The sequence below is a fragment of the Frankliniella occidentalis genome, unplaced genomic scaffold (assembly GCF_000697945.3).
Source record: "Frankliniella occidentalis isolate FOCC.00 unplaced genomic scaffold, Focc_3.1 Scaffold41, whole genome shotgun sequence".
Classification (NCBI taxonomy): domain Eukaryota; kingdom Metazoa; phylum Arthropoda; class Insecta; order Thysanoptera; family Thripidae; genus Frankliniella; species Frankliniella occidentalis.
In genome coordinates, this window is record NW_026267171.1 from 1,907,856 (window position 1) to 1,921,080 (window position 13,225).

Below are 13,225 nucleotides of genomic sequence, written 5' to 3' on the forward strand. Positions count from 1 at the left end.
ATGAGGATGAAGGTCTGGTGATGTTTCTATTTTTCGTTTATGCGCACGCTGCTGGCTGAACTTATTTTTCTGATCAATGCACTCCATGTTTTAACCAATCACTTGTGCTCGCAGGTCACTTTGTGGACTACCTGTTGGACGATGTCAAACAGCAACCGCTGCAGGACGACGACGCTGTTGATCCCCTCCTGACCCCGGCGTCGCCGCCCAGCTCGGGCCCGCTCCGCCGCTCCGCCAGGAAGCGCACCACCAGGGTGGAACTGAAGACTGCGTCCTCAGACTCTGAGGGCGAGGCAAGCGAGGCTAGCGAGACCAGCGAGGCTAGCGAGGCCAGCGAGGCCAGCGAGGCTAGCAAGGCTGTCGTCAAGACTTCCGAAAACCCGTACAACCACGGCTACCACAGCAGGCCGCAGCCGCTGGTGCTCCGAGAGGGTGACACCATTCGCCGCTTCCGCTGCATCTACTGCAAGCACCTGGTCATTCGCGGCGACGGTGCACTGGTGGACCACTGGAGGATCCACCACACAGCGGTGGGGGCGACTGTCGACAGCTCCAAGATTGCAGCGTATGAGCTCAACGACGAGTTCGCTCGAAAAGTGTTGGATCTTCCGCGAAAGACGCTAAGAAAAAACTACCGCGTACCCGGAGGGTTCCGTTGTCCCGTGTGCTCCAAAGTTGTATCGCGAATCTATAGACTTCTCATTTCCCATTTGCCTCACCACTTTGACGATCCCCCCGAAACCCATGTCTGTAGCATATGTCCTGATCGAGTTGCATATATTGACCCCGCGGCGTTGTGGAAGCACTATCGCGTTTACCACAGTGATGCGGACCCCTATCAGTGTGACTCCTGCGACAAACGCTTCAGGTTGCCAAGCCTTCTGAAGGCACATGTGAAGCTATACCATGATACCTCGTGATTTTTTGGTGTGTAACTATTTTCTTTTGGGGAAACAATAAAAAAATGACAGATTTATTTCAATGGACATCGGCCATTATTTTATTACTTCACCAGCTTCTTTGTTTATCCGTTTGTACTTATAATGATTGTTGATTGGTTTTGTAGTAAGAGCGTAGTATTCCTTTTTAGTACTTGTTGGTATCTGCCCGTGGTGCTTGTTTCCTCTTTTCTCTTGTAACTCTTCACCCATGTGCTCACAGGTCACTTCGCGTACTGCGCCAACGATCAAAGCGGTCTCCTGGACGAGAACGAAGAGGACCCTCTGCAGGGCTGCGACATGGACGACGAGGACGTGACGAGCTCCGCGCCCTCATTGGAGCACCCGTCAGGATCCAGATGCACCATGCCCCCACCTAAGCGCCGCGGGCGTGCACCCAATGCTGCTGGAAGCGTAGCCGCGGTCAAAGTGGAAGCTGCAATGGACACGTCGCCTCCGCGCATCGCGAGCTACGGTGGGGCTGTGCAGGACGACCCAGCCGGCCCCGCGGCTGCGGTTGGGGACAAGAGGAAGCAAGGCCGTCCCCCTAAGAATGGCACAGAGACGCTGAGAAAGACTCGCGCCAAGGGTCGGGCCGAAGCCAAGGCCAAAGGAGAGGACGGCAAAGGCAAGCTAAGGCGGACTTTTCCAGTTCGGACCAATAATTCGGTCCAGCGGCTGGTCCTCGAGGAGGGCTCCACTACCCGCCGCTTTCGCTGTCGGTGCAAGGACCTGATAGTCGGCGACGGCGCGTTGCTGCAGCACTGGAGGGACAAGCACTTGGCGGCGGGGGCAGTGCTGGACCCATCCACGATTTCAGCGTATGAGCTCAACGACGAGGTCGCTCGGTACGCGTTGGGTCTTCCGCGACAGACGCTCAGCAAAGAATACCTCGTGCCTGGAGGGTTTCGTTGCCCTGTGTGCTCGAAGGTGATAGCGAAACCTCAAAGACTTGCTACCCATCTACCCCATCACTTGGACCAACCCCCCGAAAACTATGTTTGTAGCATATGTCCTGAACGAGTGGCATATTTTGAGTATTCAGGGTTGTGGCACCACTACCGCTATCACCACAGAAATGAGTACCCTTATCGGTGTGACTTTTGCAACAAAGGTTTTAAGTTGCGGGCCCTCCTGAAGTCCCACATGAAGCAGAACCATCAGGACAATATCATGTGATTTTTTCTTTGTGTCTGTTATTATTTTTGCTCAGCAATATAAAGACTAGATCTTATTGAACACCGGGTGTTTAATTGTTTTACCAGCTTATTTTATGCATTTCCAGTAGTAGTGTTTGAAGTAGAGTATTGATCTCGGTTTTGTAGTTAGAGCGTTGTGTTTCTTTTTCGTTTAGTGCTTGTTGGAATCTGCTCGTAATGTTCGTTTTCCAAAGTAATTCTGCACGACAAAGTTGTAACCCCTCACCCCTGTGCTCGCAGGTCACTTCGCCTACTGCGCGAACGACCAAAGCGGAATCTCAGTGGACGAGAGCGCGGAGGACCCGCTGCGGTTCTGCCACCGGGACGACGAGTGCGAGGGTGTGACGTGCTCGCCCGCCGCGCTGTCCTGCCCTGCCTCGCCCCCCTTGGCGTCGCCCGCGTCGCCCCCACTCAGCACACCATTCGCCCACCGGCCGAGTCAGGGAGAGAGTTCCCCAGGGCCATCGGAACCGTCAGGATCCAGACCCACCCTTCTCGCACCCCAGGGCCAGAGCATCGGGCGCCCACCCATGCCCGGACCTGCCGCGGCTGACAAAGTAGACGATACGACAGACGCGTCACCGCTGCCCACCGTGGACATCCATAGGGCTGTGCAGGGCCACAGCAGGGCGGCCGCGACAGCGCCTGAGAACAAGAGAAAACGGGGCCGTCCTCGTAAGAACGGCACAGAGTCGCTGAAAAAGGCCCGAGCTGGGGCCGGGGCCGAGTGTGGCTCTGCTAGTAAGGGTGCCTCAGCCGGGCAAGGGGACCCTGAGCCTGGGCCCTCCCGTCTGCTCGTCCACAACGGCTGCTGCGAACCGGGGGCGCTGTGCGACGCGCACAGCGATGCCGTGGCCAACGACATCGCTCAGCCCGTGCCGCAGTCCACGCGCCCGCACAGGATCGGGCACAGACTCGCGCGGGCGAGGAGGCTCAGCGCCCTTGCCAAGAAGGCCAAGCCGAACAGATTTAGGCTGCGAAAACAGCCTCTTTCCCCGGCTGACTCTGAGGAGGAAGCTGCCAAGCCTTCCAAGAAGTCCTACAATAGCAGGCCGCAGCCGCTGGTTCTCAACGAGGGCGACACAACTCGTCGCTACCGCTGCGCTGTGCACCGCGGTAGGTGCAAGGCCCTGGTCGAGGGTGGCGACGGCGCGCTGCTGCAGCACTGGAGGGACAAGCACTTGGCGGCCGGGGCAACGCTCGACCCCTCCAAGATCAGTGCGCACGAGCTCAATAACGAGCTTGCTCAACACGTGCTGGATCTACCGCGAAAGGCGGTTAAGCAAGCCTACCGCGTGCCCGAAGGGTTTCGCTGTGCCGTGTGCTCGAAGGTGCTTGGACATGTGAGTAGACTGTTATCCCATGTACCTCATCACTTGGACCATCCCCCGGAAAACTATGTCTGTAGCCTATGTCCTCAACGAGTGGCGTATTTTGAGCTGTCATTGTTGTTGCACCACTACCGCACTCAGCACAAAAATGAAGACCCTTATCGGTGTGACTTGTGCAACAAAGGTTTTAAGTATTTGAACCTCCTGAAGGTTCACATGAAGCAAAACCATAGTGACAATGACTCGTGATTTTTTTGGTGTGTTTAATTGTTTAATTTTTCGCAAGCAATAAAAACTTTCAACTTATTTTTTGGACATCGGGTGTATAATTTTACCAGCATCTTTGTCTATCTCCCTGTTCTAGCAATGCGTAGCAATGAGTGCTGATCTCAGTTTTGTAGTAAGAGTATAGTGTTTCTTTTTTTTTCTAGTGCTTGTTGTTGGTATATGCACGTTCTTCCCGTTAACTCAAGTACTTCGACACGACAACCTGTTAACCTCTCACCCATGTGCTCACAGGTCACTTCGCGAACTGCGCCAACGATCAGAGTGGTCTTCTGGACGAGAACGAACAGGACCCTCTGCAGGTCTGCCGCCTGGACGACGAGTGCGAGGACGTGAAGCCCTCGCCCCCCACGCCCGCCTGGCTTGCCGCGCAGCCCTCAGAGGCCCCGTCAGGATCCACAGCCACCCTGCTCCCACCAGAGGGCGTCGCGCGCCCATCCACGCCTGGACCCGCCGCCGCTGTCGAGGTAGAAGCTACGGCGGACACGTCAGCTCTGCGCATCCCGAGCACCCGCGAGGCTGTGCAGGACGACAGCGCGGGGCGCGCGGCAGCGCCTAAAATTAAGAAGAAGATCGGCCGTCCACGTAAGAAGAAGCGAGGCCGTCCACGTAAGAATGTCACGGAGTCGCTGAAACTGGGGCACGGAGTCGCGCGGGCGAGAGAGCTCAGCGCCGTCGCCAAGCCTTCCGAGCCGAACAGTTTTATGCTCCATAAGCAACCCCTTGCCCCGGAAGACTCTAAAAGCGATGCAGCCCAGGCCTCCAAGAATCGCTTCAACAAGGGGCCGCAGCCGCTGGTGCTCGATGAGGGCGACACTACCCGCCGGTTCCGCTGTGTCAAGTGCAAGGACCGGGTCGAGGGCGGTGATGGCGCGCTGCTCGACCACTGGAGGCGCAAGCACTTGGCGGTGGGGGCAGTACTGGACCCGTCCAAGATTACTGCGTATGAAGTCAACGACGAGCTGGCTCAAACCGCGCTGAATCTCCCGCCCACGACGCTTGCGCATAACTACCGCGTGCGCGGAGGGTTTCGTTGCCCCGTTTGTTCGAAGGTGCTAGCGAAAAAACAGAACCTTCTTTCCCATTTACCTCGTCATTTGGAAAATCCCGTCGAAAACTATGTCTTTGGCACGACTTGTACCCTATGTCAAGTGTCATTTTCTGAGCAGTCAGGATTGTTGCACCACTATCGCTTTTGGCACAGAAATGCGACCCCATCGATGTGAATTGTGTTACAAATGTTTTAGGTTGCCGGGTCTCGTCCTGAAGGCACACAGTAAGCAAAACCATAAAGACAATATCTCGTGATTTTTGTATGTGTTTCATTATTTTCCTTTTGGCTAGTAATAATAATGTAATAATAAAAAGTTCTTCATTTTCTGTTTGCAAATCGGGTGTATAATTTTACCAGCTTCTTTGTCTATCTTTCTGTACTAGCAATGAATGCTGATCTCGGTTTTGTAGTAAGAGCATAGTGTTTCTTTCTTTTTCTTTTTTTCGTTTTGATTTTTTTTTAGTGCTTGTTGGTATATGCACGTTCTGCCGTTGACTCAAGTACTTTGACACGACAACCTGTTAACCTCTCACCCGTCTGCTCGCAGGTCACTTCGCGTACTGTGCCAACGATCAGAGTGGTCTTCTGGACGAGAACGAAGAGGACCCTCTGCAGGGCTGCTACCTGGACGACGAGTACGAGGACGTGACGCCCTCGCCATCCGCGCCCTCCTGCCTCGCCGCGCACCTTTTGGAGGACCCGTCAGGATCCACAGCCACCCCGCTTCTACCCAAACGCCGCGGGCGACCACCCACTGTCAAAGTGGAAGCTACTGCGGACGCGTCAGCTCTGCGCATCGCGAGCTGCCATGGGGCTGTGCAGGGCGGCAGCGCAGGGCCCAAGAAGAAGCTCGGCCGTCCCCGTTCAAATGCCGTAGACAAGGCCAGGGCGCGGGCCGAAGTCAAGGCCAGGGCAAGGGCCCGGGCCAGGGCCAGAGCAGAGGAGGCCAAGGCTAGGGCCGAGGTCCGGCGGGATTTCAAAAACCGCGTCAACAACACGATCCAGCCGCTGGTCCTCGAGGAGGGATTCACCACCCGCCGCTTCCGCTGCCGCAAGTGCAAGGACCTGGTGGTCGGCGACGGCGCGCTGCTGCGGCACTGGGGGGAGGCCCACCTGCCGGCGGGGGCCGCGCCGGACCCCTCGGTGGTTGCGGCCCACGAGCTCGACGACGACCGGGTCCGAGGCTTGCTGGATCTGCCCCGGAAGAGCCTAGCGGACACCTGCCGCGTGCGCGGCGGGTTCAGCTGCCCCATCTGCGCCAAGGTCATCACTTCTGTGTCGAGAACAATATCTCACCTTTATTGTCACATGGAGAGTCCGCCGCTCAACTATGTCTGCACCATGTGTCCGGATGGCGTAGCTTTTTATGAGTATTCAGGTTTGTGGTACCACCATCGCACTTACCACAAGAACGTGAACCCTTACCCGTGTGCCTATTGCGACCGTAACTTCAAATTGACGAGCGAAAGGCTGAGACACGTAAGGGCAGATCATAAGGATAAACTCTCTGGCGAATAGTAATAACTTAGTGTAATTTTTGTTGACAATAAAATAATAAGACCTTCTGTTTCATGCCGCTAGTTAAGATTATTTGCACTTTGCACTCACCTTTTCCCCTGTATCTCTTTAATAGATTTTGATTATGTTTACCTTTGTACTTTTGTTCGAGTTATTTCGATTCATACAAGCGAACAAATGATTAACCACTCATATTTGCTGGCAGGTCACGAACCTTTAGGACGAGACCGAAGAGGACCTGGAGGAGGGTGATGAGTGTACGAGGGCGACACGACTTCGCCCTGCGCTGCCGCGGGCCCCAGCGACGGCGCAGTGCTAGTGAAGCGGGCGCCCACCTCTGATTCGGAACTGGAAGAGCGCGCGGGGCCAAAGTTTAAACATGGATGAAGCCCCTCTGGGAGCTTGAGGAAGCGGGAGGTCGCACGTCTCTGAGAGGTGGGCAAACAAGAAGCCATACAATGCCTGTAAAAACCACCATGCGACTTTGCAGTGAACTCTTCTCATTGTCGCACCCCTGAAGGCGCACTTGAAGAAAGATCACCGAAAAAATAGGCCTTTGCCAACATTGATATTGTCCCACTCTTGTGAGCCATAAACTAACTTCTACCCGTTTCTGTGAAAGCGCTTTAGTTTTATTCGAGTTCTTGATTTCACTATATTTTTTTCTGGATCATCCCGAAAGTACGTCCTTTTATTCTCTCTCTGATTTATTCTGCAAACTACGAGAGCTCGGCGCCTGCGAGACTTTGGGTAGGCCGCCCCGCCGTACATGCATGCATGGTGCATGCGATGTGTTGCCTACCTACAAGGCGCTATGGGAGGACGCAGAGCAGAGGCAGAATAACGGACGTACTTTCTGGATGATTTATGACTTGGTTCATTCCGAAGACTTGCTATGTAGGTAGATGTGAGAGCAGGTTTGCCTATGTACCCTGACCGTGGTGCCTTGGCCCATAGCGAATAGGCGACCCGCTCTCACGCGTGTACCGATACCATATAGGTTTCTTGTGGTTTACCTTGAACCCAAGCGCTTTATATAGATATCAGTCTTTGAAAAAAATAAATCTATTGTGTCCTTTTGTTTTCTATAAGCGCCCTTATAACTTTCTTCTTCGTTTCTCTGTCAGATTGATTTGGAATTTTGCTATCGTAGTTTTGGTGGTAGAATTGCATCGTTCATTGCATCGTACCGTTATTGATTTCCGTTGGGTTTGTGCCTGTGCTGTGCGTGGGGAACTGTGTACAAGCGGACTGATCCGCTGCGGCAACGCGCTAACCGCCCAAACCTCTGCTTGCAGGCCACTTTGTATACTACACGAACCCAATGAGCCTGAACTACATGGACGAGAACGACCCGCTGGAGGACGACGAAGACTACGAGGACGTGGACGCCTGGTCCCCCGCGCCTTCGTCCTCCGCGGCGGCGTCGCCAACGCCCCCCGCCGTGGACCCCCTCATGACCCCGGTGGTGTCGCGAGCGGCGTCGCCCTCGGCGTCGGCCCCGCGCCGCTCCCCCAGGAAGGGCGCCGCGGCCGTGCAAGTGAAGACTGAGCCCGGGCCGTCCCGCCTCCCCGGCCGCCACGCCTGCTGCGTGCCGGGGGCGCCGTGCGACGCGCACAGCGACGCCGTGGCCAACGTCATCGCCCAGTTCCTGCCGCAGCCCACTCGCCCGCCCAGGAACGGGCACGGGGTCGCGCGGGCCAGGAGGCTCGGCACCATCGCCAAGAAGGCCAAGCCCTCAAAGGCGACCAAGTTCAGGCGCCAGAAGCAGCCCCTCGCCCCGGCCGACTCGGAGGGCGAGGCTGCCAAGTCCAACAAGAAGTCCTTCAACAACAGGCCGCAGCCGCTGGTGCTGCACGAGGATGACACCTCCCGTCGCTTCCGCTGCCGCAGGTGCAAGGGCCTGGTCGAGGGCGGCGACCGCGCCCTGCTCGACCACTGGAGGCGCAAGCACCTGGCGGTCGGCGCGAGGCTGGACCCCTCCCAGATCACCGCGCACGAGCTCAACGAGCAGCTCGCGCAAAACGTCCTGGACCTTCCGCGAAAGACATTGATGAAGACTTACCGCGGGCCAGGAGGTTACCGATGCCCCGTGTGCTCCAAGGTGATAACTATGGTGCAGAGGCTTAGGACTCACGTGTATTGTCACATGGAAAACCCGCCAGAGAACTTTGTTTGTAAGGTGTGTCCCACACGCACCACCTTCTATGAGTATTCAGGGATGTGGCGCCACTACCTACAATGGCACAAAAATGCTAAACCATACGCTTGTGAGTTTTGTGATCAGAGCTTTAAATTGCCAAGCCTCTTAAATGATCATGTTAGAAAATACCATAAAGATAAAGTTATATTGAAAGGTACTTCTTACATTAAGAAGTAATGTCAGCAGGCAGTTTAAATTGTTTTATCTTAATCCAAATCTTTATCTAATGAATTTTGACTGGTGGGGGATAAAACCTCCATGACACTAAATTATTCCATGAAGAAATTTAGTTCTACGCAAGTTTTCTATGCAATTGGGTAATGTTCAATAAAGTAATTTTTTTGTATAGTATAATTTTGATGACTTTTGTATTGTTACTTCGCTCCCTTTCCTAACATTATAGTGTCAATATACCAGCCCATTCCCAGGTAAAAATCTAATGTTGATCTTATCTCACAAGTATTTTTGTTTCTTCTAATTGTGTAACATGCTTTCTCAGGTTTTATTGTGGCTCCTAGTGGCATATTCCCCGGTTCTTCTGTGGAGTCTGACTCTGAGCCTTTCCTGAATCATCAGTATCTTCAACCAATTCTTATCAAGACTAACTTGGGCAGGCCATGTGTGCTTCACAACAGGTACAAGTACCGAAAAAAACCACCAAGAAAGGCCTGGAGGTAAGTCAGAATTCCCATAAAATAATTCAACAAATTAGAGGTTGGTCGTTTTTTTAGATTATCCTTTCTTGTTTCTTTCACAGCTGTTGTGCAAGCACTTGCAATGCCAAAGTGATCATGAGTGATGACTGCAGTGTAGTGCTAGAGTGTCGAGGAGTCCACACTTGCATGCCCTTGTCCGATGAAAAGATACAGAGGACACTAATGAAGTTACAAATGAATATGTAGCTGAATTATGATTTTATTTGTACTGGTCTTGATACTGTTATACTAGGGTTTACTTTTTAGTTTGGTGTAAAATATATTAGTGAGAAATATTGAATATTTTTTCCCTAACTGTAAAAAAGCTCTTTGTCTTTCTCTGATGAGAGTCAAGTTTATTGTTATTTTTTAATCATGCAAGTTTCCATCCTATCACCATTCACGTTTCGAGTTTCTAATCTTTGGTTCCGGACACCGAGCAAATAAAACAACTTGGCAAAAACGTGTGCGTTTATTCTACCCTCATTCCTCCCCCACTCGACTCGCGGGCGCTGCCAGACTTTCGCATTCGCTGACTCTTGCTCTGTGTGTTTCTAGATGACGCCCTGCCCTGGGGCGACCTGCCGCTGGACTGGCCGACCCAGAACGGCGACCAGGGCGACGCTCTCGGGGACGCGGGCGGCGCCGACGACCGCCCGCTCAACAGCAAGGGCCTGGTGGTGGACGACACGGCCGTGGCGGCGCTGCTGAGCCGCCTGGGCGACCCGCGCTCCAGCGACACCCAGTGCGGGCTGTGCGGCCGCGTGCTCTCCAACAAGAAGCGCCTCCGCGGTCACCTCATGCAGCACGTGACGACCAAGCCGCGGCCGTACGCGTGCACCGTGTGCGGCTTTGCCTTCCCCGAGTACAGCGCCCTCTACCGCCACATGAAGGTGCAGCACAAGAACGTCAAGCCGTACACGTGCCAGGCGTGCGGCGAGGGCTTCCGCCTCCCCTCCGAGCTCAAGGCGCACGCCAAGGAGCACCGCGGCACGGGCGGCCTGCACATGTGCACGCTGTGCGGCAAGACGTTCGTCGTGGAGGGCAACCTGCAGTGGCACTACAGCACCGTGCACGGCGGACAGCCGCGGGACTGAACAGGAGTCAAGTGAAGTGATGCGGGCGATATGATTTTGGTTTTCCATGTTTTCCCTTTAGATGTGTTTTCTTTTTTCTGTTTGTTAATGTTGTTTATGTAATAAATATTTTACATTTTACGCATGCCGTTGTCATTGTTGTAGATGTCGTGAACGGTCTCCTCGCTCGTTTGGGCCGGTGGCTGGTTGTGTGGCTGCCTGCCGTGGTGCTTGCTTCTTGTGCACGTTCCCGGACGCCGCCCGTTCGTGTTGCGCTGACGTTCGCTGTTGTTGCAGGGGTGGCGAGCTTCCTGCGCGCGCAGGGCACGGAGGTGTGGGTCGAGGGCTCTGCAGCCGCCGCCGAGGAGGAGGAGGTGCAGGAGGTGCCGCAGGCCCCGGCCCTCCGCGCCCCGCTCTGCAGGTCGGCGGCCTCCACGGCCGTGTGGGTTCAGGAGACACCCCGCCCAGCGTCCCGCACGTCCACGGTGTCTACAGTGGCGGCCGCGGCGGTGGCCCTGAAGGCTGTCCCCCATGTCGCCGCGGAGGTTGGCGCGGAGGCCTCCCGGGATGCAGGGCCGGAGGTGAGCTCGGCCGTCATCGAGGTGAGTATGGACGACCTGGAGGAGAGCGACGTGTGGAACGCCCTGGTCAAGGACGAGCCCGACGGCTCGGAGGACATCGAGGCCGACTTCGAGGCGGACATCGAGGCCGAAGTGGAGCTGGAGGAGGGCGACGCCGACGAGCTGTCGTCGGCGGCCGACGAGTCGGTGAGCCCGGGCCGCCTGGGGCGGCGACGCACCTACAAGTGCCGCGTGTGCCGCAAGCACATGGGCTCCATGTCGATCCTGCAGCGCCACATGGTGACGCACACGGACGAGGAGCGCAAGCAGCAGCCCTTCGCGCGCCAGTGCGAGCAGTGCGGCCGCGTGCTGTCCTCGCGCCAGCGGCTCGAGTCGCACATCAACGCGGTGCACATGCAGGGCGACAAGAAGCAGTCGAGCTACGTGCGCCAGAGCCTGGGCTGCCCCGTGTGCGGCAAGGTGCTGTCCTCCATGCAGCGGGTGCGCTCGCACATGGCCACCCACTACCGCAACCCCATGGCCATGCCCACCCCGCCCGCCACGCCCCTGCAGCCCGCCCCCGAGGACGCCGTCTTCAAACATGTGGTCTGAGCGAGACGGACGGTGTGATCGTGTGATTTTTGGTGCCTTGTATTAATTAATTTTGCACAGCTTTGAGCTGTGTGCACTTTCCTGCCTGTTGGCGAGGGTCTGTGCTTTTACCGCTTATAAGTCATGTATAATTTTTGCCATGATGCCTTTGCAACCTTTAGGGTATTTCTTTGTTGTAATATATGCAGTCCTACAAGTCCGTGATAATTTTGCTCTTTAAAGAGAACGTTTGTTTATTATGATTACCATTTTCTCCAATGAAGTTTTATGGAGTAGTTTTAGCTGCTTCGTTATATATGTATATTAAGTGTCTGCTGATTATGCTTTTTAAAAAAAATCAAAGAAAATCAAAGGATTAGTTCTTGCTAGAAACAGATCAAGTCTTTTGATGCTGTAATTTTTCCTGACAATAAATTTTCTCGATGTGTATCAGTGAGGGGAAAGCTTACTCTGTATATTCCTGGTTGACGTGTGGTGTGCCCCTTGTCCTTGTTTGTGCCCTATGGCACCTAGCGACTAGGCTCCACGGTGTGCTACGGCACTCACTGCCTATGGATGTCAATGAAGTTCTCAGCCAGGTTTTATAAAAACAAACAAGAAATCACTCCATATGCCCTACATTTGTTGATCAATCGCCGCCACCTGCACACTCGTGACCTCGCTCGTGACCCTCTTTCTTACAACTGCTCGTTGAATGTTTCTAACTGTCCTCTTTCTCTCTTGCAGACGAGTGGGCGCCATGGATGGGCCAGCAGAAGCAGGACGAGGAGCCGCAGCACGGGATGGCCGTGGCCTACCCGTGGCCGACGCAGGCGCACGAGCAGGGCCAGCAGGCGCCGTGGCCGCGGCAGCGCGCCCCGCGGGCCAGCGGCGGCGGCGGCGCGGCGGCCGGCAATCCCTTCCAGTGCACGCACTGCGGCAAGGTGCTCTCGAACCGCACCTCCCTCAACGTGCACGTGCGTTCCCACACGGGCGAGCGGCCCTACCGCTGCACGGTGTGCCCCGCCGCCTTCACGGACCTCAGCAACTGGCGGCGCCACCGCGTCGTGCACACCAAGACCAAGCGTTACCAGTGCCAAGTGTGCCAGGCGCGCTTCTCCCAGAGCGGCAACCTGCGCATGCACGTCCGCAAGCACCACCCGGAACTCAACTGATCGGGGGAGGGACGGGGGGCGGGGGTCGAGCCTCCGGGCGAGCGGTCCCCGGCCCCATGTGCGAGGCTATAGGTCGCCAGGTTCTTTCCCCAGAGTAGCCGCGGTTAGGTACTTGCTGACGGGTGTGTCCGAGTGGGCTGCCACTCTGGGGGGAACGCCCCTGGCAGTGGGAAGCTGAGGCTGGTCGTCAGCCCCCGGCGGGGGTGACTCTCCCCCCTCCCTCGCCCCGCCCTGCAATGAGATGAGAGAGCTCTCCGTGGACTGAGCGCCCGCGCGAGGGCTCGCGGCTTGCTCTTGCCCGCCGGCTCGCACGAGCGCTCACTCTCCGGTGAGCTCTCTGATGTCGTTGCTGCGCTCGCGGCGCTCACTCGTGCTCGGGACGAGCGTTCGCGGGCTGTCTCTCTATGGGGTGGGGTGCCTGGCTCGCCTGGCTCGCCTGGCTCGGCTACTCGCAAGACACGTGCTTAATTAGTGAGGGTTAAGTGTGCTACTACTTCGTTTGAAATGTATAGTGACTTGCACTGGTGCTGTTCTACCTTCTAGTGAAAATGTACAGCTGTTGTCTTGTCGTTCGGATCTCTGTGAAAATTATTCTATTTA

General features: G+C 55.6%; 3 protein-coding genes across 7 annotated transcripts in view; 2 read left to right on the forward strand and 1 right to left on the reverse strand.

The window, feature by feature from the left end:
- Window positions 1-13,225, reverse strand: part of LOC113215902 (longitudinals lacking protein) — a 129,848-nt gene that overhangs the window by 79,061 nt on the left and 37,562 nt on the right. The gene's annotated exons all lie outside the window — the stretch shown is intronic.
- On the forward strand, window positions 3,349-6,680 carry LOC127749251 (zinc finger protein 90 homolog). 2 transcript variants are annotated; one of them, XM_052266669.1, is made up of 4 exons: window positions 3,349-3,480; window positions 3,988-5,029; window positions 5,355-6,185; window positions 6,531-6,680. In XM_052266669.1, the coding sequence occupies exons 2-4, from the start codon at window positions 4,873-4,875 to the stop codon at window positions 6,575-6,577; spliced, it is 1,035 nt and encodes a 344-aa protein (XP_052122629.1). In that variant the 5' UTR covers window positions 3,349-3,480; window positions 3,988-4,872; the 3' UTR covers window positions 6,578-6,680. The 2 variants fall into 2 exon arrangements, with proteins under 2 accessions (XP_052122629.1, XP_052122627.1); XM_052266667.1 differs by lacking the exon at window positions 6,531-6,680 and having other exon boundaries at window positions 5,355-6,379.
- On the forward strand, window positions 6,611-9,686 carry LOC113215892 (myc-associated zinc finger protein-like). Its single transcript, XM_026435558.2, has 4 exons — window positions 6,611-6,760; window positions 7,624-8,956; window positions 9,028-9,202; window positions 9,286-9,686. The coding sequence occupies exons 1-2, from the start codon at window positions 6,709-6,711 to the stop codon at window positions 8,703-8,705; spliced, it is 1,134 nt and encodes a 377-aa protein (XP_026291343.1). The 5' UTR covers window positions 6,611-6,708; the 3' UTR covers window positions 8,706-8,956; window positions 9,028-9,202; window positions 9,286-9,686.